This window comes from Carassius auratus, chromosome 7, assembly GCF_003368295.1.
Source record: "Carassius auratus strain Wakin chromosome 7, ASM336829v1, whole genome shotgun sequence".
Taxonomy (NCBI): domain Eukaryota; kingdom Metazoa; phylum Chordata; class Actinopteri; order Cypriniformes; family Cyprinidae; genus Carassius; species Carassius auratus.
In genome coordinates this window covers 20,365,356-20,388,696 of record NC_039249.1, presented here as the reverse complement: position 1 = coordinate 20,388,696, position 23,341 = coordinate 20,365,356, and the positions used below count along the sequence as shown (strand labels likewise).

The following is a 23,341-nucleotide window of genomic DNA, read 5'->3' as shown; positions in this document are numbered from 1 at the left end:
GCTAGCCTGTTACTGAATTGCATGGCTAAAATATCAGCAGACGGGATTTAGGGTAAACTAGGGTGGCCCGATGTCCTCTTTTTCCCAGAGATGTCCTCTTTTTGGGCCTAAAAAAAAGCTTTTTGGTTGGGATTTCTAAATCACGCAAAATATCCAGGATTTGCCTTTTGCTTTCTACAGTTGCCATACACCGTGTGCATTTTGTATAAAAGCCCTGCGCAGGACTTTTCTTAATCCTGCTCCCACTGGATTTCTGACCCAAACCACCTGTTCCTGCAAACATTCTAATATTGCATATAATTTTGGTGCATCAGTGAGCCACTATCAATAGGCCCTATAAAGAGTTTTTAAATTGCTTTTGAATGAGCGCTCACTGTTTACTCGATGTCGCCATCACGTGCACTCTGTGTAAAGGAAGCACATGTTACAAGATCAGATATTTGTCAATGAACTCAGGATCTGTTGAGCAGCAAATCCTCCAGCATGGTCTTGTCAGTCCTCCTTAAGCCAGGAACACACCAAGCTGACACAGACCAACTAGTGGCGACAATAGCAAACAGTGGGGTCGGTTCACATGGGGTCGGCAGCATCTGGGTCCAAAGATGCCCTGACACATTAAGCCAACGCTCGACCCCTGACGGCCAAGTAGGGCGTCCATTCTGTTTTTTTCTTGTGCACTGGTTCGCCAGCTGAACAGCTATGATAAAACTGTTCCCCGCATCTGCATCCTGTCCCCACTGTCCTCTTTTTGGAAAACTAAAATATGGTCACCCTCGGTCAGGGGTAGGCAAGTTCGGTCCTAGAGAGCCGCAGACCTGCAGAGTTCAGCTTCAACCCTAATCAAACACACCTGAACAAGCTCATCAATCCATTCAGGATTACTAAGGTACAGGCAGATGAGTTTTTTGTTTTTTTTCAGGGTTAGAGCTGAACTGTCTACCCCTGCCCAGATAAACAGACTGATGTGGGCTATTTGCAATATAGTCTAGCATGTCAAAAACCTAAAGCAATAGCCATACTGTAGATATTTGTAGTGAACTTTATTTTGAATATGTAGTCATATATTAAAATAAAACATTAAATATGCATACATAAATTACATTAGGCTATGTAATTAATCCTCAGGTATGTGTAAATTTACAAAATCAGCATTGTTTGCCATTAAATGTTTAAATATCTGATACATACAGAACTGCTTTATTTCACTATCTGTACAAAAATGTGTAGTGAATGAGGGTGTCCATGGTGGGCTTGTGTGTGTGTGTGGTAATATGGGCTGATGTGGCTACAGTGGCAGTCAGCCCCTGATGAGGTCGTGTACTCGAGTTTAACATTAACTTGAGGGAAAAGTTGTCTGATGGCACGCCTGATAAGAGTTTTTTTTTCTCTCTCTCTCAGACTATTGGTTTCTCTCTGAGATGCATTCTGTTTTTATTTTTTTTTATTTTACAAAGTTTCACACAAACAAATTATCAGAATTTTGGAGAAATAGACTAGAATTATATGTATTTAGGCTACATTACAACACAAGCCTACAGTATGGCATCTGACGCTGTGGCTTTGAGAAAAAAAAGAATCAACACAAACTTACAAAGTGCACCTTTAAAAGAAAATCCATTAGTCAGTTTCTTGCTCGTAGAGGAACTTCAGAAACTACTGTATGCTGGGATAAGAAAAATACATCAAAAGAAAAATAGATGGAAATTTGAAGCAAAGCATGAATGCTAAAATGATGTTATTGTTGTTGTTATTTGTCTTAAGCATGAAGGCCGCTGTTGTCTTGATGGAATCTCTGAGTGCTTGGTTTATTGCACTGAGTGTAAGTTCTTTTAGTTGGCCTTTTTGTCTGTACCATATTAATGTTTATCACGCAACATGATTTACCTTCTACAATTATTTGCCTTCTATTTTAGGTGCTGTCTCAGAACATGTTGCTTTCTGAGACTGCTCATCTTAAAATCGGTGTTCCAGAAAACTATGATGGTATTTTCCCATGGTACCTCACCAAGGTGAGTTCTTTCTGTAAGGAGGAAAAAATGACTTTGGAAAGTTTACATATTAGTAGAAGCTTTAGCTTGACTTATATTGGGTACTGTATGTCCATAATAAAAATTAAAAAAAATTAAAAAAGAAAACAAAGAAAGAAAATTGAATAAAAATAACAACAGCTATTATTATTATCAGCTGAAGCAGGTCATTAATCCAGTAACTGTGTGTATAGACTGAGCAGTTGTGTAGATGATGAGGGGAAGGGCTATTAAGAGCGGAGATGGTTAAAAGGAGTGTTTTGCACCTAACACAAGACGATACAGGTTGCCAATTTGTCTAGCAAGGTTTTTGTTGACTAGACTGATGAAAATGACATTTCAAGTAATCAAGACAGGAGATGAGGAAGGCATGTGGAATGAAAGCCTCTTTTATATTACGTGTGGTGTGGAGGTGTACTTTTATTCAGTCTAGACAGACGAACTGATTTAGGCTAATTTCCAAAAGTGTGCGGATGTGACTCCAAGGTTCTGAACATTAAAGTAGGCAAAGAAATTGTAATAAGCAGTTCTGACGTGTTGTCAGATCAGGTGAGTAAGGTATCACTGAGTGAAAGAAATTGCCGCGTGTGTTATTTATAGACTGAATGTAGATGGTTAAAATGGACTGTCCTTGTGCTGTGTTGTGAATGACTTAAGAGTTCTGCAAATGTATTAATGACTGCTTCTAAGAGCAATGTAGAGAAAGGACTGAAAAAGCAGAGCATCGAACAAGCCATTCAATAAACCCTACATCCCTCTTCACAGAGCACTCAGAACTCAAGGTGTAATTATGAGCAGGCATTCACGGTCGTCACCAGACTAAATATGGCACTACTGTACAATGCCTTTCTTCAAACCCTGTGTCAGACATCTTTACCAGATGTCGTTTAGTAATAGCCCGGTTGCTCTCCAAAAAGCTTTTCGCTTTGACACTGTAATTGGCGGTATTTCTGAAGGACTGTTTGGGTCCTAGTGCTTTTCGCTCATCATTTTCTGTGTCTGACGACATGCTATCAAAACAGTCTCTGTTCAGTGTCCAAATCAAGTATAATGGCCTACATGCAAGTGGGTGGATAATTACATGCGTGTGATGACTGAAAGAACAGAATGATGGCTACGTAATATTTGTTTAGGCTTACAAAAAATAAGTGACAAATGATGCATTTATTTTCCTTTCTTTTTTTTTCTTCTTTTTTTAGCTCTAGTTGAGTATTGTGTTCTTGCTGCAGGTGCCACAGATAGAACTGATCGTTTTTTTGTTAGCTTTTTTACCACAGTCAATCAAAACAACCAAGCATGGGTTTAAAAGACTCTGTTCCCTGGATAGCCTGTGCAGAAGTGAAGGCAGCATTTCAGATTGGGCAAGGGGAAAGGCGAGCTACAAAGTGACATGCAAGTCATGCTGTGTGCAGTTAGCACTTCAATCAGTCTTGACCTTTCTTAACTATTAACTATTCTGAGATACATTTCAGGAGCCAGACAAAAGAATTAAAATCTTGGCCAGGTAGATGGGAATTTTTGGTATGACACTTACTGTTCAGGTTTGTGTGCTATTTAAGATATGTGACCACATGCACACTGTACCATGTATTGGATGTGCCAGTACTGAACACAAAGCATTTGGAGCCTCATGTCCAGCTTAAGTCTGGATCTCTGTGTGCCCTGGTGTGAACCACTGAGCCACATAACTGCTGTCAAAAGCAGCAGCCATGTTTATTCACAGATATTTAGAGAACGGTCAGCCAAACATCATTACTACCTCACTGACCGCTTCTACTACGCAACCAGTGTTTACACTAACAGCCATTAATGTGCTCTTCAAGTGCTCTTTTTCGTAAATATCATAACTGCGAGTTCCGGGCACACAAATGACCAAGCCATACTATATATATTTACTAAATGGCACATTAGATGCCGAGCTGTGACGTCGGAAAGAGCATGTTGATTGGAAACATGGCAGAAACACTGATCTAAATATGGATGATTATATATATGCTATAATTAATTGTTTTGTTTGGGGTACTTCCGTGTTATTTGTCCAACTTAAATCATGTGGTCATTATAAAGAATGCCTGACTCTGAGTTTCCCAGCATATGCACTTAAAGGCAGCAAAATGTGGTCACCGTGATTTAATCAAGCAGCTCATGTCATCAGACAATTAGAATGTATAACTTCCACACAAAGCAGCTTCTGTAGCCAGATAACTGGTTAAATTACGGCTGCGTAATTAATAATAATATATATATATATATATATATATATATATATATATATATATATATATATATATATATATATATATATATATATATATATATATATTTTTTAAACTGGATTATGATTACTGCTCCCGCAATAAAATAACTGTGATAGTGTCAATATGTTTAAATATAGTAGGCCTACCACTGCACCAAATTTTATTTTCAACAATATGCTATTTTGCAGAGCGTATTGACACAATGGTCAATTGTCACCTGCTCAAAATGCCAGTTTGGTTTAGCGCAGACACTTTTATTGTTATCAGCAGAGTACAGGCATAATGTAAATAAGGTATACTTTCTGTAGACAGTTCTACTGAATGTAAATGTATATTTTTTTTATTTTATTTTTTGTGAAAGAGCTGAACTGAAGTGATATATGGCTTCAGTTATTATAAGGGGAATGTTTTTGTGCGTTTCTGTGTACAAACAATTCACTATTTGAAAATAATTCACTGTTTTTCATGCTGTTAAAAAGACAATTGGCAATCTATACACCGCATAATGTAGGGACTGACAACCGAACAAATGACACCAATGCAAATTAGCATTCATGTGAAAAGCTAGTGATTCTTTTATAAAGAAAAATGTACTGTAAGTTGAGCATATCAGACCTGGTAAAGTCCTTGGTTAAGTGGGTGGGGTTTGTGTGATTTTTTATTTATTTATGTAGATATGATGTCTATATCGTTAAGAAGAGTACACTGATATGCATGTTATACTTATCATATTTTGATTTTACAGTTGCCGGATCTCCCCCTGACCTACTCTGATCTGACTGTAAGTGGTGACGATGAAGGGATTTTTGGGGTGGAGTCAGGCTTCCTGTATGCCCTTAAACCTCTGGACAGAGAGAAGCAGCCGTCTTACTCCTTGCAGGTGCACAATCATAAAGGAATTTCATTTATGTAAAAAAAAGAAAGTGTCATTTGAAATTTTCTTCTATATTTAGCATTTTTCTCAGGCTCCTATGTTTATGTTCAGTTATTTCACTGACAAGAACTTATTCATATTATATTTATATAACCTATTTAACCTATTTATTGCCATTATTGTAAAATTACTTATCCTACACATAAAGTAGGAGCCTGATAAAACTGCTCATTTTAGAAGAAAACGGCATTTAGAGTCTTTTGTATCTGAACTCTTCAAATGTTCCTTTGTCTTAGACCCATATTTAATGCAAGTTTCTTTAATGTATGACTTGTTTTACATTTGCTCAAATTCAGCATTGACTGCTATAGCACATGGCTTCTTGAGTGCAGCCCAAAATAACAGATGTTGATGAAATTGCAGGCCAATGAAACGTGAGGTGAAAAGGTTTGAGCTCTAATAAGACATGCTGCTCGAGTGATTTGACCTGAGTGTTTTTTCCCAGGTGTCCTTCACAAAGTCCATGCACACTCAGAGCTTTACTGTCGAGGTGTGCGTCATCGATAAGAACGACAACGTGCCGGTGTTCTTGGAAGAGAGCATGAGAGGCAGCGTGCAGCTGGGGCTTCTCAAAGGTGGGTGGGAGAAGAGCACAGCAGGCCTGCGCCAGAGAACGTCCTTTGCTTGATGCTCATCCTAATTGCCTTGACTTTTCCTTACATTCTACAGGCGTGCGATGCTAAGCGAGATAAATGCCCTTGAAGCACTAACACGAAAATGTTCTCCAGGTTTTCTCAGAAACTCTAACAGAGATTGGAGTAAATAACAAGACCAAAATGAAAAATGTCTTTGCTCAATAATGCTCAGAGATTTCTCATCTTGTATTTTAAGAACATCACAATAAAGAGACCCATGACCGCAGAGGCTTCATGCTAAGGAAGAAAACTAATAACCTTAAGAATCAAATGTTGATAATGAATCAGTGCAGTGAAGTAATTCTCTATGGCAATGATTTGAATATAGAATATCAATAATGACCTGTGTTGAATGTCAGCCTAGTTGCGAGATTGTAAGCTGTTTTGCAATCACCTGATTGCAATCAAACATTAAGAATGGGGCAATTTGAAAAAAAGTAGAATGTATTCTGGTTCAACAAAATTCAACTCATGGCAGTAATTACAGAATTATTTTCTGTGATAATCAACGTCTTTACTTTGACATGTTGCGCAGTATAACCAGTCCCATTCCTCCCTCTTCTCGCTGTCGTTTCCTGTCTCCTTTCACACTGTATATATTAATACATTTATATAATTGTACCAACAAAAAAAAGCTATTTTTGAAATTCAGTTCTGTTAATATGCAACTAACCCCCATTAGCTCATTAAAATCTAAATGCGTCAGTTCAGTCGGTTCATGTAGATTGCGATAAATAATTATGGTGTGTTTTTGTGTGTGTGTGTGTCATTGTCACAGGAATCCCGTTCATGCAGGTGGAAGCACTGGACCGAGATGACAGAAACACGGCCCATGCGGACCTGCGTTTCAGTCTTCTGGACCAGATACCACGCATCCCTGCCAGCCACATGTTCTCCATCAATTCCATCACAGGAGAAGTGTCCCTTACGGAGGATGGTAATAAACTACTGCTGCTTGTGTGTGACTAAGATTAGGATGAATGCATCAGTCAGTGTCTCCTAAACAACATGCCATTGCATCAGTCAATCAAATCCTGAAAAGGCATAGAAATATGCCTACTTTTCTTGTGAATTCTGTATAGTTCCCTCATGCTATTTTAGTGTCTTGGTGTAAATTGAAAGACGGTATCCCTTCTTGTCTCCCTTCCTCATCCTTCACTCCTCTCAGCCCAGTCCCACCATGAACTCAGTTAATAACTCTCTCTCTTTCACTCAGCCAGTCCAATACGCTCTGCTCATTGCATTGTTAAATCAGCTGTTAACAACATTGCCCTTTGGTTTTTTAAACATGGCAGCTAAATTAAAATGATTTTGAATCAGTGCCAAACCTCACAGAGCCAGAAAAGAAAGCTGGTTCATTTGAATGAGTCACCAAGAGCCTGAGCATTTAGGTCAGCTCAGAGGATTCTGGTTCAAATATAACCAGAGCAGCCTGGCCAACTGGCATTAGCTCAGAGAGACAGATAAAAACACAGACTTAATATGCTCAGAGAGTGTTTGTACACTGTGTTTTCATGAGGCAGTGCAGACAAAAGATGGTCTTTGCTTCTGTCTTTGAGTTGATCACAGGGAGATATACATTGTGCTAAACACTCCTGAGAAATAAACTGCAATGGTGATAAACAAAACCTGTAGCTGTATTGTGTTTAGTTACACTCAAAGAACTGTGCATTTAATATAAAGTGGGTCCATATGTCACCCTCTCTGTGAAAACACAGCTAAAAAATTTTTTTTTTAGATTTACTGTTTTCTACCTAAAACCATCCTTCATAAGGTAAAGAATATTGTGTGAAAATGTAACCTTTATATCTTTTATATTGACCCATTAAGGCCATGTCAATGATTGAAATTGCTGTGAAATTAATTGGTTGAAATCAAGCTTTGAGTTGTGTTATCTCATAAATTAGATTTTGAGATTTTAGCCTGGATTTCACAGAGAGGGATACATATTAAATAGAAAATTCAAGTTTAAAATTCTTATAATATTTCATAATATTGCTGTTTTTGCTGTATTTCTGATCAAATAAATGCTTCAAATAGACTTCATAATCAGTAATGTGTATGTAACCAGTATGTACTACATATTTTCCCGTTTGATCTTTGTGCTTCAGCTGTTTTATTTCTTAATTTGTCCATTTGTCCAGGTGCCTCAACTCTAGATCCAGAAATGTGTGGCCGCTACAAGCTGTCTGTGATGGTACAGGACATGGCCGGCAAGTCCAACGCTTTCTTCTCCACTGGAACTGTGTTAGTGGAGGTGACCGGGAACGCATGGGCCTCCCCTGATCCTGTGAGACTGCAGGAGAATCTGCCTGGACCATATCCCATCCAAATCTCACAGGTATGTCAAAAGCAGACTCTAGGAGCACTGATGGCATGAGATGGATACTCTGCATGTGTGTATGTACAGTATATGTGAGTCTGTTTTATATTGCATTCATCCTCTTCAAAAGCGAGTGTGGCAGCATCCCACAACTGCACATGGCTTTCATCATGACATGACTTTTTGCTTGATGTTCAAAATTTATATTAGTCACGACTCACTGCCATCCTAATATACAGTCCCTGTCTATGAAACACTTGATAGTGGATGTGGGGCATCTACTTTCTACCTCTTAGCCCTTATGTTTAAATGTATTTTTACATCAAAGGTGAAATCTGTTGTAGAAATTGTTGTAGTGGTAATACTTTGGTATAGGAACCTGTTCTCACTATTAACTAGTTGCTTATTAGCCTCCCTATTAATAACATACTAGCTGTTTACTAGTACTTATAAAGCACATATTCTACATCCCTAATCCTACCCAATAACTAAACTTAACAACTACCTTACTATCTATTAATAAGCAGCAAATTATTTTTTTAGGTAATAAATCATGGTTACTGGTTTGTTAACAGTGTTGGGTATAGTTACTTTGTAAAGTAGTTAGTTAGGTTACAACGTTACCATCAATTAAAAGTAATCAGTTATGATACAGCGTTACCTATTCATAAAAGTAACGCGTTAGAGTACTCATGCGTTACCAAAAATTAAAAGCCGTTTGCAGCGGCTCACACATGACAGACACAGCCCCCGGCCCCTTTAAATGCACCTAGAAGTCGTGACTCCCGTCTCCCGACAATGAATAACGTCATTCATCCGACTAAATTAACACTGCAGGATAACAATAACAGGAAAGACAGTCAGCAATCGGCTATTCCACATGGCGTTTTATTTATTTACTATCACAGAACATATTATTAATCAAAATTCGCACCTAACGTTACCCAGCCCGGGTAGCCTAGGCGGCTACTGTATATTATGAGCACCAAAAGATAACTCCTGATTTTTCTTTAACTTTAAATAATGCAGTTATCAAAGTACAAGTATGCTTACTTGTAAACACAACCTTAAACAGGCTTGCAGATTTAAATCCATTTAGAAATGATGAACAACCAGCCAGCCAACGATCTAACAGAAATTAACAGCTGACTGTCAAACAAAAATGATAACAAACCGAATTAAATCCTTCACTGCCACACAGGCAAATGACAAATCGCTTAATAGCCGAACTAATTATTATTAAAGTGTCACTCACAGTCACAAGCCTAAATTCGCTTTAACACAGTCCTCTAACATTTACTCTTCAAAGTAGTGATTAAAACGTAGCGTTAAATTTGAGGTAGAATTTTTGGCGGTCGACAGAAGCTTTTCACCAAAGCAGAGTGTGCATTTTACCGTTATGTTCTTTTCTTTTTCGTTGACAAATTGAAAATAATGTGCGTACTTCCATAAACCAAACGCTGTCCTCTCTGCTATCTTGCCGGGAGTTCGGGGAAAAAAAAACCCCACACACACACAGGGTCAGGCGCAGGGCACAGACGCATCACAGCCATTGACTTTACGATCACAGAGCTTCGGCTCCGCTGATACATCCGCAGGTGGCACAATAGACCTAGGCCTACTGTCTGACAGAAAGCAGGCTGCAGTCGGGATTTTCCTTTCCTTAAAATAACGGATTACTTTTTTAAAAAAATAACGAAGTTACTGATTACTTACGCACGAAACTAACGCGTTAAGTTACACATTTCAGGAAAAAAGTAATTAGAGTACTCTAACGCGTTACTTTGTAACGCGTTACCCACAACACTGTTTGTTAATAGAGTGAACTGGAATGCTGAAATACTTGAGTAGAGCCAGTGATATTTGAGTGAAATTGCACAGTATGCAGCGGAAAGTGTATATGATATGTGTTTGCAGAATAATCTTTTACAGTCACAAATTATTCGTGGGTTTGTGGCCAAAGATCCTCCTCTCTCCTTCGTGGGTGCCTCCTACACACACCAACGTCTTTCCACCCACTGAAATTCCTGGATCACGCACACACATAAAAAGTTCCTTTCCGAACCAGAGCTATATGTACTCAAGCAGGGTGGAAGATTTCTATGTTGCTTTTTAAACCTAAAACATAAAATTCCAACTTAAAAACATTAGGACTGTCAATAGAAATTATCATGATTGCAAGTTATTCCTGTGAATGACATTAGCAAAAGAATGTACTGTGTGTGCTTTGTGAGTTTATTTAGTTAGTTAGTTGTAGTAATAACAGTATTTAGCCACCTGAATACATTTTCTGAGAATTTTCTATTAAATAATTTTAGTGATGTGAACTGGTTTTAATAAATGCAACTGAATCTTAATTGAATCTTAAAATAGAATATAAAATATAGAAAGAATATAATGGAACATCAGATTGATATCTCATTGCATTATATTTAAATAAATTTACGCCAAAGAAATGTTAGTATAGAAGAGTCAGATGAGTAAAATAATATGTGTGCTGTGTGGGTGCTGGGTCTGACTTGATTCCTTTCTTTCTTTTTTTTTTCTTTTTTTTTTAAATGGGAAAAGCCTTTTCCCACCCACTCGTGTGTGCTGTGATGTGCATGTGTGTGGCTGGAGTTTCACTGGTTATGAAACAGATTAGTTGTCATAAAGGACTCAGAGTCCCTCATAGCAGCACTGCAGGACAGCATCGACTGTGCTCTCCTCATTTCATCCTACTCCATTTTTCTATTTTTAAAATAGCATAGAGATGAACCTAAAAAAGTTGATCTCAATCCTCCTAACTTCATGTGTTCCTACAAAACACAGATAAAGAGCTTTTGTTTGATCCGAATGCTTAGTGGATGGCTTGAGCTAGGGATGTCAGCTTTATTTGTTTGCTCTCACTCAAATCCACCAAATCCAGGGGAGACACTATTCAGGAGAGCATCTGAACTGAGCAGCTACCCATTCTTCATCCCCATTTCATCCATATTGTGTTTAGCTGATGCCACAGTAGTGCAATCACATTTTTCTATCCTTTGGCATTCAAATTGACCCTACAAGAAAAAATGACTGCTCAAGAGTCACAATTTGCTGTTTGTGACTGAGTGTGTACGAGAGACAGATAGGCTGACAGCAGAAGCATTTTGAATTGCCACGTTTAAATCAGGTCTGTGGAGGATGTTCATCTTCAGGCTTGAAAAAAAAAATGGCATTGTTCCAGTAAAACTGTGATCCGTGTTACTCTGTAGTTTATTTTGCAAGATGCTGGTGTGCTTGAAAAATATCTTGCTTCAACACTCTTCAGGGTGCTGGGATTTCACTTTGCTGCATTTTAATGAAGTTCAGGAGAAGCCTGATCATTCTGTCCTTTACACAAGCGGGTTATCGCCAGAGTCACCACTACAAAGTCAGGTGGATTATCATCGACTAGCTTATTAACTGGAACCAAAAAAATAAATCTCACAGTGATACTATTGAAGCATGTTTCTTCTTTGAGATAAGATAAGATAAGATAAGATAAGATAAGATAAGATAAGATGAGAAGAGATAAAAATTAAATTAAATAGAAAAATAAAAAAGTAGGTAGTTGTGACTTTATATATCACAATTCTGAGTTTATATCTCACAATCTCCAATTCTAATTTAAACTCAAAATTGTGAGATAAAAACGTTTTATTTATTTTAAAACGCATTGCAAGTTGTAAACAAAATTGCAATGAAAAAATACATTTGAGCTTATATCTTGCAATTTGACTTTTTATTGTACTTATTTTTACAAATGTTGACTTTATTTTTTATTTTCTGTTTTCTTTTTCTGTCTGTATATATATATATAAGCACAATATATGGCTGCATCATGGATGAGCTTTAGAAATAAAGGGGTAGCACTTTATTTTACAGTCCTGTTCCCCATGTACATACTATGTACTTATTATAGTAATTACAATAATTATGTAATAACTAGGTACTAACCCTGAACCTACCCCTAAACCTAACCCTACCCCATGTAGTTACCTTGTATTACCAGAACTTTTTGTTTAGATAAATACACTGTAAGTACAATATAAGTACATGTTAGTACACGTACTGTAAAATAAAGTGCAACCAATAAAGGTACAACAGCTGTCACTGGGGCGGTACCCTTTCAAAAGGTTGAGGTCCCTATTATGTTCTAATATATCCAACTTCAGTACTAATATGCACCTTTAAGGTATACCAAAATGGAACCTTTAGGTACAAATATGTACCTTCTGAAAAGGCACCGCCCCAGTGACAGCTGTTGTACCTTTATTACTGAGTGTTCTTTTTTTTTTTTTTTACACTTTGACTCCTATGTCTCAGTTATGGAGCCTTTCCAAATCAGTAACACTTGAGTACAGATGAGTAGCAGGAGGCTACAGCTATTTTCTTAGACACAATAGCGACTGAGAAGATGTGATCAATCTAATTGTTAGCCAGATTGAGTGTCTGGGACACCTGGGTGATTATAGAATGATATTAGACGGATGTGATTAAATGATTTCATTCTTCTTCTTTTTTCTTGTGATCGTAGGAAAACAAAAGAGAACGAAAATAATAATGGCCTCCTAGGGCACCTCAATGTGCATGGATGGACTCCTTATCACAAAAATATATTTTCAACATCCAACTGTTAACACTCTCTCTTGCAGCACTGCACATCAAAGGCATGAACTGACTCATCCTAACAGGATCCAATCACTTCTGTCAAAAACAGGCCTTGGAAACTAAATAGATGACATCACCTTAGCTGGTGCTCGCCATTTTTAGAACAGCGGGACGACACACATTCATCTCCTCAAAGCTCTGCTCTTGACGGTTCATAACAGTGTGGGCAGGTCATCTTTAGAGAGGCCCGCTGATGTATACAAAGAGCTTGAGTTTGGAGAGCCATCTCCATAACAAACGGTTGGAGGGCGAGGTACTGAGGAGATACACATGTCTCCTCTCTACAGGGTCCTCTCCTTCTTCGGTGCGTTTCCACACCCTTTCCAGTACTGTTTTCATCATTTGTCGCAGCGCAGTGGAAAATCCCTCCATCGTGAGGGCAGCTGGTTTGTTTTGGTGCCGGACTCGCTGCACTTATCAGGAGTGCCTAAACATGCAGGGTTTTCCTCAAACGTTGTATCTCATCATTGTTTAAAAATGATGTCCAAGCCATTTAGATGGTGCCCTCTTATTGTATAAGGAAAGCTATCTTTATTTTACCATCAGCCTTTGGGTATACATTTACATTTAGTCATTTAAATAAATATATAAATGTCTGCATTTAGCAAACACTTTTTTCCAAAGCAACTTACAGTGCATTCAGGCTAACAGTTTTTGCCTAAAATGTGTTCCCTGGGATTCGAATCCACAACCTTGCACTGCTAACGCACTGCTCTATCACTTAAGACACAGAAACACTATTTAGCAGATGCTTTTATCCAGAGTGACTTACAAATGAATACAATGGAAACAATCAAAACCCACAAAAGAGCAATGAAACGCAAGCGCTATAACAAGACTCAGTTAGCTTAATGCAGTACACGTAGCAAGGTTTTTCTTTTTATCATATCATAAATAAAAAGATAGAGCAAGCTAGTATTAGAGGCCTTTTTGCTTTTGTTAATTGTAGAATAAATAAGAAAAACAAATAGACAGAATTAAAAAAAGATTAGGAATATACATAGTATATAATGTATATAACAAGTAAACGTTCATTCAAGTTAACTACAGTGGTCTTGATTGGTTTTGTGTGTGTGTGTGTGTGTGTGTGTGGGTGGGTTTGCAGGTGAAGTGGAGTGGCAGTCCAGTTGAGTATAGTCTTGAGGGAGAGTTTCCAGAAATGCTCTTCACTATCAACAGAGAAGGAATCATTTACCTAAATGCTCCTCTGGACAGAGAAACGCAGGACCAGGTAAAAGATATAATCTTCTATCATACTTTAATAGTACTAAATATGCTAAACACTGTGTAAATGTTATGAAAATAGAAAATCTAATGTGCAATAGGTAAGCTTTTATGTAATTTTGTTATTATGTTTTTTAAATATTAAAATGATAAGTGAACAGTGCTCCAACCCCGTTTAAAAAAATAATAAAATTATGTAAATTTTTATCTGTCCTGCACTCAAGCATGCTTTTGATAGCACATCAAATTCTGTGTCATGCTTGAGAATTAAACGAACTAGTAAATAAATACTGTGCTTAAATATACCATCCTAAATGCCAGTTGTTTGTTGTTAATAACCCAGTGTCGTTACATGACTTCTCTCCTCCATCTATGTAACTGCCACATTCACACCGCAGAAGAATACAGTTGCCAGTGCTGTGTTTGTGTAATTAATACGATTGCATTCGTACAGATTTCAGTTATTTATGATAGTGGCATCTCCATTCTATAACCAGTTTACAGGACTCATAACCAGTTGTCTGTGAGAGAGCCCCTCCGTGGCATTGTTGTGACTTTTCATGAATGGTTTTGGTAATGTTCAGAGATGCAGCTATATGAGCTCTGTGTCATCTGAAGGTTTAAAGCTAGTCACCATCCTTTACCAGAGCTACTCCAAACAGTTTATTTGGTCTGCTCTTGACTCAAATTACTGAGGTATAACCCTTCTGTTGATTAATTAACATGGAATGCCTCATTTGTAAAGATTTCACAGTATTGGATGTCGCCATCTTTGATTTACTTCAGTCACTGTCACTAGGTGATATTCACAACAATAATACAAGCTTGACTTCATCTGCACATTCATGCAGACAGGATTCCAGCCTCTATCTTGAACTTCAAGACTCACACTTCTAGTAAATGCAGCTATCAATCCGAAACATTGACAAGTGTGAACGTAGCTTAAATCTTTTATAATGTTCCACTGTAAATATGTCTTCTGACTGGAGGTTCCCCGCTATCAGATTTCACATCTTCAGATTTATGACTAAGCCTTTGGATGTACCCAACAGGTGTTTTAGACACAGAAAAACAAACATATTTTCCATACATTCTTATTTTGTTTTTAACAATTGTTCTATTCAATGAAGTACAATTGGGATTTCAGAGAGCATGGTTTCTTTTCATCATGCACTCCTGGCCACAGATGACTAGAGTACATCAGCAGATGACATACTGATTTCTTTGCGAATCAGAATTCACAAGAATCCCTTTTCCCTTTTAGTTTCATATTGACATAGTGGTAGAGAGGCCAGATGGGCGAGAGATTGCTAAGCCCGTGGAGCTGCGAGTGATGGTGGGGGACGCCAATGACAATAGGCCCACGTTCCCACAAATGCAGTACCACACTGTGGTCAAGGAGCTTGCGACTAAAGGTTAAACACACAAACACACACACTATATAAATGCTGTTTAAATACTAAAGCAAAGCAGGTTTAGTGAGTGGCATGATGTTCCGTTCACAGGAACAGAGATTCTCACAGTCCAAGCAGCTGACAACGACGATCCAAAAACCGATAACGTGCGGATATTTTATCGGCTGGTGAGCCAGATGCCTGAGACTCCCCGGAATTTGTTCCGTGTGGACCGGGACTCGGGAGTGATCACAGTGCAGGCGGACAGCATGGAGGGCACCGCTCCACAGTACACACTCACCATCACGGCAGAGGACGCTAAAGGTCATCACATCCCCAACACCGCTCAATGCTAAATTAGTCTAGTAGAATGACACCACGCAATTAACCGGTGTCATTTTGTGCCATTTTCTCTGATTGGTTTGTGTGATTACAAATGACTTTTTTCATATTTCACATTGTGATGCTCAAACTTCATTTCATATAACACTTTGAGGTAGTTATTGTAGTTGTGCAGCAGGATGGAGCTGATATAATTGATCTTTGTAATTTTATAGACCCAACTAATGGCTCTCAAAATGTCACTTCTTTCCACACACAAAGTGTGACTAGTGTGTCAGCTGATATAAATAACATGCCATGTAGAATCTGATACGCTGTCACACTGTAACATGAGATCTTGTGAGACTTTTAATGTCACTTGATATTAATGGCAGTCAACAGAACTAGCAATATTGTTATTAATAGATAATCAATATTTTCTCTGACTTGTTTCTCAGGACTAAACAGCTCCTGCACAGTCATAGTGAAAGTTCTGGATGAAAACAACAACCCACCAATCTTCTCCCATCATGAGGTATAGACTGTGACTTATGGGTATTGTTGTGTCTCTGTTATATAGTATTTTCAGTTTTGTGGTTAAGATCAATTAGAAAAGGTCAAAAAGACCTGTGTTCTAGAAAATGTGATTTACAGAGACAGATGAGATAAAGAGCTTTCAGGGGGGGTCCATGCTTTAATCTCAGGCTTGTGGATTTGTAATAATTTAAGTGGGAGTTTTTATTTTTTTAGTTTTGAGCACTACAAATGGACAATGTTCACAGCTATAAGGATGACACCAGTTAAGTTTATCCGGATGAATCCTGCATTTTACCAGTAAGGATCTCAGATCTTTGATAGCTTGCCTACAAGCCAATTTGATCCACTTTTATTACGTGTGTCTAGCACTGTTGAAAACCAGAGTTTTTTTTTCTATAGTACTACACATAGAGTTATGCATTTATTTATTTTATTTTCTAAATGGTTATATTCCAGCTACCAGATCTCTACCTGAAAATGTATTATATTTAAGAATGAATACCATTAATACCATATAAATTATCAGGCAACTTTAAATGATGTATTTTTTATTTATTCGTATCGGTTGATATTGGATATACTTTTCTCGATTTTTATATTTAGGTTAAAGGGATAGTTCACCCAAAACTGAAAACGCTGTCATGATTTACTCACCCTCATTTCAACCTGCATGCATTTCTTTCTTCTGCGGAACACAAAAGAAGATATTTTGAAGAATGTTGTTAACAGTTTACGTTCCCGTTAACTTCTAATGTATTAACAGTACTGTTTAGGTCATTATTTTGTCTTCTATTATACTTCAGAATATCTTCTTTAATATTCCATATAAGAAAAATAAAATGGATATGGAATGACATCAGGGAGAGTAAATCATGAAATAATTTTTATTCTTGAGTGAATGTGTGATGGTGTAGGTAAAGCCTTTATGTTTATACATTTATAAATCGATTAATTTAATAGTTAACCTTCAAATTTAGCATTAAACCATAATTTTTTGCAAACCTCAAAATTATTATTATTATTATTATTATTTTATTGTTCTTTTCTAATGTGGTTAAAAAAAACTCACTTGTAGGGTTTAAAGAAAAGTTTTTTTAGACAAAATAGTGCAGAATTTAAAGGTCACCTGTTATGCAAAATCCACTTTTACATGGAGTTTGGAAATAAATGTGTTTTGGCAGTGTGTGAACACAACCGCCCTACAATAATAATAATTCACCCACTTCTCATTTTTTAATCCCCTTTAAACCAAGCCAGCCTCACCAGGCCTGCTGTTTTGATTCTTGTAAAGTGTGATGTCACACTGTATAGGGCGGGGCCACAGGGGTTGATTGATAGATCTGCATTGCTATGGTTACTGCCCATTGACCGATTTTTATGCAGATTGCATTAATAAGGTAATAAAACACAGAAATTCAGTAAACAATTTACTGATTATGTATATTTTGTACAGGCAAGCATATAAACCCAGAATATAAACACAGTATGCAAAGTTTAACATTATAGGAGACCTATTTTTCTCATTTTCACAAGATGTAAAATAAGTCTCTTAAAATAAGTGTGTATGTGAAGTTGCAACTCAAAATACCTTACAGATATTTTTTTATAGCTTGTTAAAATTTCCACTTTTATGGTATGAGCTAAAATGTGCCATTTTCATGTCTTTTCCTTTAAATGCAAATGAGCTGGTGCTCCGGGAAAGAGGGCGGAGCTTTAAGAGCTCAAGTTCCTGCAATACAGGTGTTAGCATTTGCGAATAAACACTCCACTATTAGTACAAGCCTGTTATCTTTACAGAAAACGCACTCAGTTTAAAAGTCATTCATCTGATTGAACTGTGCATAACAAATGCACTTTTTGGAATTACACAGACGGGGGCATAGCGTGAAAAAAAAATAACTCATGGTGCCATTGAATGCTATTACAAACTTCATAAGCACCACTCGTGATTATATGAGCTTGACTAATGGAAACAAATGGAAAATTGATAGGCTTGTGCTGCAGTTCTATGGATGTTTTGCCCGCCAGGTCTTCGAGCTAGTCATGTGGCTGATAGCTATCAATTGATCTGCCCTGATGACAAGTCAGCATGGTGTGAGTTCTGTAACATTGCATTGTTTCATCTCACTTTCAGTCCATTTGGCATCCAATATATATGGCTAAACACCGGTACTCGTGCTCTCAGTCATGTTGCTTCTACCAGCTATTGCTGTAGATATGCAACACAGAGAGATGTATACACAACACAGCTCATTTGCATTTAAAACGATGCACTTCAAAACAGCTCTTTTTTTAGACACACCCCAAAAATGACATTTTCCAGCTGGTGTAATGATCTGTTTGGTATTCTGGGCAAAAACTTCACCGACACATTCTGGGGACACCAAAGACCAATATTACATCTTGTGGAAAGGGGCATTATAGTTGCCATTTAATAACAGTTATAGAAAAGTTATAAGTATAAATCATAGATTTTTTTATTATTATTATCAACCAGAACAATAAAAAAAAAATGTCACTTATACTGGCCACTATGTTTTGTCCAGAATGTTAATATCAGTACTCAATTGCATTGAGTAAACAAATGAAATATAAATGTTTGCAGAACTGATTCATCCTATTTTTGGGGAAAAAAATGATCCTGAGGTCATGTTCTAAATATGACCACTTACTAATTTGTAGCACTATCTATTTATGGTACATGAGCACATATGCAGAACAGCCTTAAGTGCCTTTCTTATGTCATCATTTTCGTTCACTGATGCAGCCAAGTTGAATAATAAACAGTGAGATGCAGTAATAGGAAGAGATGAGCAAATGGAGAGATGGAGAACCAATGCAGGATGGAGGCAGGCAGTGGTCCCTGATTTCTGGAAAATACCCTGTGTGTTTACGCCTACGTGTTGTGAATAATACAGGAGATGTACGTGGGTGCAGACAGAGTGCTGGTGTGAAGATGGAGGGGTAAAAAAGCAGCGCTGGCATGAATTCAGCAGGTATATTTAGATCCGCTTTGAAAGAAGAGGAAGACGTGCCCTGTTCTGCATTCTGGAAACATCCATAAAGCGCTCCTCACGGACTTTGTGCCTTTCATTTTCATTATGTATCCCCTAATTAAGTTGACAATGAATTTGAGGCACTATGAGGCAGCCAAAACTTCTTAGAGAAATGATGTTTTGATGAATGGTGCTGAACTTACATTAATGAACATCACTGTTTGCAGGCACACAAACACACATTTTCTACTCTCCTGTGAGACACTTTCCTTATTTTAGTTTTCTTTTTTTTATATTTGACTTTCTCTTAAAGGAATATTATTTTTAGAAGGTCATGTCTGTATGTCAGAAGTATATCTGGGAAGTGCTGGAGGTGTGTTGACGGTCCTTGGTTGGGCAGACCAGTGAAAGAGTAGCTAGCATCAGAATCCATCTCTTCTAAGATTATAATTCTCAGTGTCAGCAACACTATAGTAAGTGGCTAAGGTTGTCTGGTTGGGTGTGGTTAGCTCCTGTTGGTAGATGTTGCAGGTACACCTCTGAATTAGGAAAGCATCTTTCTCCGCTGCTATTCAGGGAAAAAGTGGGACTGAGCAAAGGAGGCCCAGAGCTATTGGGGCCCACAACATTTTGTATTATTATTACAGTTGAAAATAGCAGTGCCTCTTAATATTTCTTTCAGGATTTGTTTTTGTTGTTGTTGTTTTGTTTTTTGTTATTATTATTGTAACTTTATAAATTTATTTTCTGTTACATTTAAAGTTTTGATCAATGTAAATGAATTGTTTTACCCAAAATTGAAAATTCTATCATCAGTTACTCCAAATTTGTTCCAAATCTGAATGAATTTCTTTCATTTGTTGTGCAAAAAAAAAAAAAAAAAAAAAAAAAAAAAAAGATATTTGTTAGAATGTTGGAACAACTTGAGGGTGAGTAAATGGTGACAGATTTATTTATTTATTTTTATTTCTAAACAAATGTATTAATTTCTTTAAAAAAAAAGAAAGAAAAAGAAAAGAACAAGAACATTTTACTGACCCCTACATTTTGAACAGTATTGTTTATTGCTAATGTATCACTACATTACATGTTCTGGTTCCCTGAACTGGAAAACATTCTTAAGTTAATGCAGACGTTTGTTCATTGTGTTTTGCATTAGAAACCTAAATATAATTTACAGGATCTGACCATAAACATTTGTTTTCTAATCACACACTTTTTAATGATTTCTTTATTCTCCATTTTTATCATAATTACACAGTATCTTAGAAATCTTGGTAACACTTTATATTAGGGAACACATATTCGCTATTATCTAAGAGTTTTCCCTCAAAAACTCCTAATTTGTTGCTTATTAATTGTTAGTAAGGAAGTTGTTAAGTTTAGGTTTGGGGTAGAATTTGGAATGTAGAATATGGTCATGCAGAATAAGTGCTTCATAAGTACTAATAAACAACAATGATATTTGCATGTCATTATTAATAATAGACATGCTAATAAGCAACTAGTGAAAACTACCCACTAAAATAAAGTGTTACCTAAAGAACCCCTGCTAGTAATATGGATGTTAACAAGCGAGTTAATAGCAATAATTGGTTCTTAAAATAAAGTGTTAGCAAAATCTTTGATTCATTTCTGTCTCTCTAGTACGGACCCTTCCACCTGGCCGAGGACTCCTCAGTGGGCACCACAGTCACTGTAGTGTCAGCATGGGATGCGGATGAGTGGGGTGGAGACAGCTGGCAGGTGGACTACAGACTTGAATCTGGGAATGAGGAGGAGGCTTTCAGTCTAGTGACTGACAGACGGACCAATGAAGCTGCCCTCATCCTTGATAAGGTGTCGTCTCTGCCTGCACTACTGCCAGTCATACACACAAACATCAAACCAAGCTGCACTTGTTTTAAAACACACGCATACATTCAGTGAAGGGGTTGGGAAAAGCTGAGCATTTAAAAAAAAGAACTCACAGTGGTCTGTTCTTTTTCACCCAATTAGGAAAAAAAAAATCTTGAATTATCACCCTGACATAATGTAATTGTTCTTTGTTTATACAACTTTTAATCTGTGATCTGGAATTTATGTTCTGTTGGAAACTTCTAAACACATCCAAGTGAGCCACAAGCAGTTTTGTGAAGTGCTTACAGAATGGGACTGAGACTGCAGAAACTCATCGTCAAATCGTCAAAATGTATGATTGTTCATGCTCATGAGTTACTATAATTATCTCTGTGTTTACCTTCATTAAACAGTTTCATTAATACTAGCTGGTATTTTTATAAGGTATGTGCATGATGAGGTTTAAGTGTTAAGTTGTTGACCACTCAGCCCTCAAGAGTTTAAACACTACTTTACAAACTAAGTATTTCACATAAAGAGTTTATATATTGGTGTGAACTAAAAATGTCGTAAAAAATGGCTCATGTTTATAAATTACCAGATAATGTCTAGTATCATTTGTTTTCAAGTGCCACTTGGTTTGATCAAACACAGTTACATTTAAACATATTAAGAGGGCTTTAGGTTTTGAAACACTTTCTAAGGTCATTGTATGAAAACAAACAGTTAAGTCATTATTTAGCAGCCCATTCATCCAGGGCTCAAGACCTGCTCCACACTGTGACCCACATTCCCTTCAGGTGATGCAGTTGTTCCACTGATTAGTGTCACTGGTTCCCTTGATCATGGATTCTGTCCACCCTATATGTAATATACAACAAGTTTGATCCATTCCTGACATCTTTTATTCACGTTTCGTCAGATTGTAAGCTGGGAGCTGATGACATTTCAACAGAGTGTTTATAAATCCTTGCATTTGCATATGTTAAGCAACTGAGCCATTTGTTTTACTCTTGTTCATCTGTGTTCTCGTTTACTCTGCACAACTCTCTCTGTTGTTGTTCTGTGGCCCAGTAATTAAGTAGATGTATTGTATTCTCAATTAGCAAGTGCTAATTACAGTATGTCATGTTTGCAGCATGGGCAATCGATGTTGGAGACCACATATATTTTGTTCCTCAGTGGAAGAACTGTTTTTGGGTAAACAACAGTAATAAATTGAATTTGCTGCTACCTTGAAGCCTGTTAGAGCACTGTTTTTACAGTTGTCAGGAGCTAGTATGGATAGTTTGTGGTGTTTTCTTTTTTGTTTTGTTTTTTAATCCAGGGATTGGCTGAGGATTTGAGAACAGCTCGTTTATTGTCCATGGTGACAAGTGTGCGGACATACTCATGCGTTCTGAGTGGAGCAAAAGTATAGGGCTTTCTGTTACATTATTAGAAATGCATTGTTGTAAAAGAAAAAAAAGAGCTTCTTAAACTGAATTAGAAAAAAAAAAAAGAAGTATCAACAATTATGGCCTCATTTTCCTGCTGTCATAAAGTTGAACCTGCAAGGTTGTCTGGTTGTGGAGAAGTGGCCAGTGAAGTCTTAACAGGTCATCAGACACTAATACCAGGTTTCTGGGCACCATTTGATTTGAAGACCCTAGTTGTACAGGACACTGTTTGTTGTGGTTAAATGAGATAACATCTGGAATAAGGTCAAAGAATGGCAGAACATCAGGGTCTGGTCAGAATGCTGTCTGCTCTCTCAAATAAAAGTGAATTAAGTGACTTAATGAATTAAATTAAGTAAAGTTTGGATGTAATATTACTAGTGGGGAAAAATGGTAATGTTGTTCACTTCCAGTCAATAGCATTAGTCTTTTTCTCTCTGACTCTGTTTTTCTAATTTTCTCATTTCTGGGAAACAATACAGATTCAACATTTGCACCATCAGTGACATCATCATTTGGTAACAATTATAGTCAAGATGATGTTTGCTGATTTTTAAGGTGAAGCCTTGAGAATTACGTTAAATGAGAAATGAAAATGTAAAGATGATGGTTACAGGTATGGACAAACCCACTCTCAGATCAACATTTATCTGCATTCTGTCATTCTGTTACCTTTTGTATTACACCCCTGTTTTCCTGGAAGACAGCCCAGTGTAGGACATACAGTCAGAGTGATGTCA

At 37.2% G+C, this 23,341-nt stretch overlaps 1 protein-coding gene across 1 annotated transcript in view; it reads left to right on the top strand.

Annotated features, from left to right (window-relative positions):
• Positions 1-23,341, top strand: part of LOC113106199 (cadherin-17-like) — a 34,460-nt gene that overhangs the window by 1,413 nt on the left and 9,706 nt on the right. The window contains exons 2-12 of the mRNA XM_026267877.1: positions 1,762-1,819; positions 1,914-2,009; positions 5,031-5,165; positions 5,665-5,794; positions 6,633-6,791; positions 7,999-8,195; positions 13,957-14,082; positions 15,340-15,490; positions 15,581-15,793; positions 16,249-16,325; positions 20,971-21,162. Of these exons, the coding sequence (XP_026123662.1) occupies positions 1,763-1,819; positions 1,914-2,009; positions 5,031-5,165; positions 5,665-5,794; positions 6,633-6,791; positions 7,999-8,195; positions 13,957-14,082; positions 15,340-15,490; positions 15,581-15,793; positions 16,249-16,325; positions 20,971-21,162 (1,533 nt within the window). The 5' untranslated portion in view covers position 1,762. The remainder of the gene's footprint in view (positions 1-1,761; positions 1,820-1,913; positions 2,010-5,030; positions 5,166-5,664; positions 5,795-6,632; positions 6,792-7,998; positions 8,196-13,956; positions 14,083-15,339; positions 15,491-15,580; positions 15,794-16,248; positions 16,326-20,970; positions 21,163-23,341) is intronic.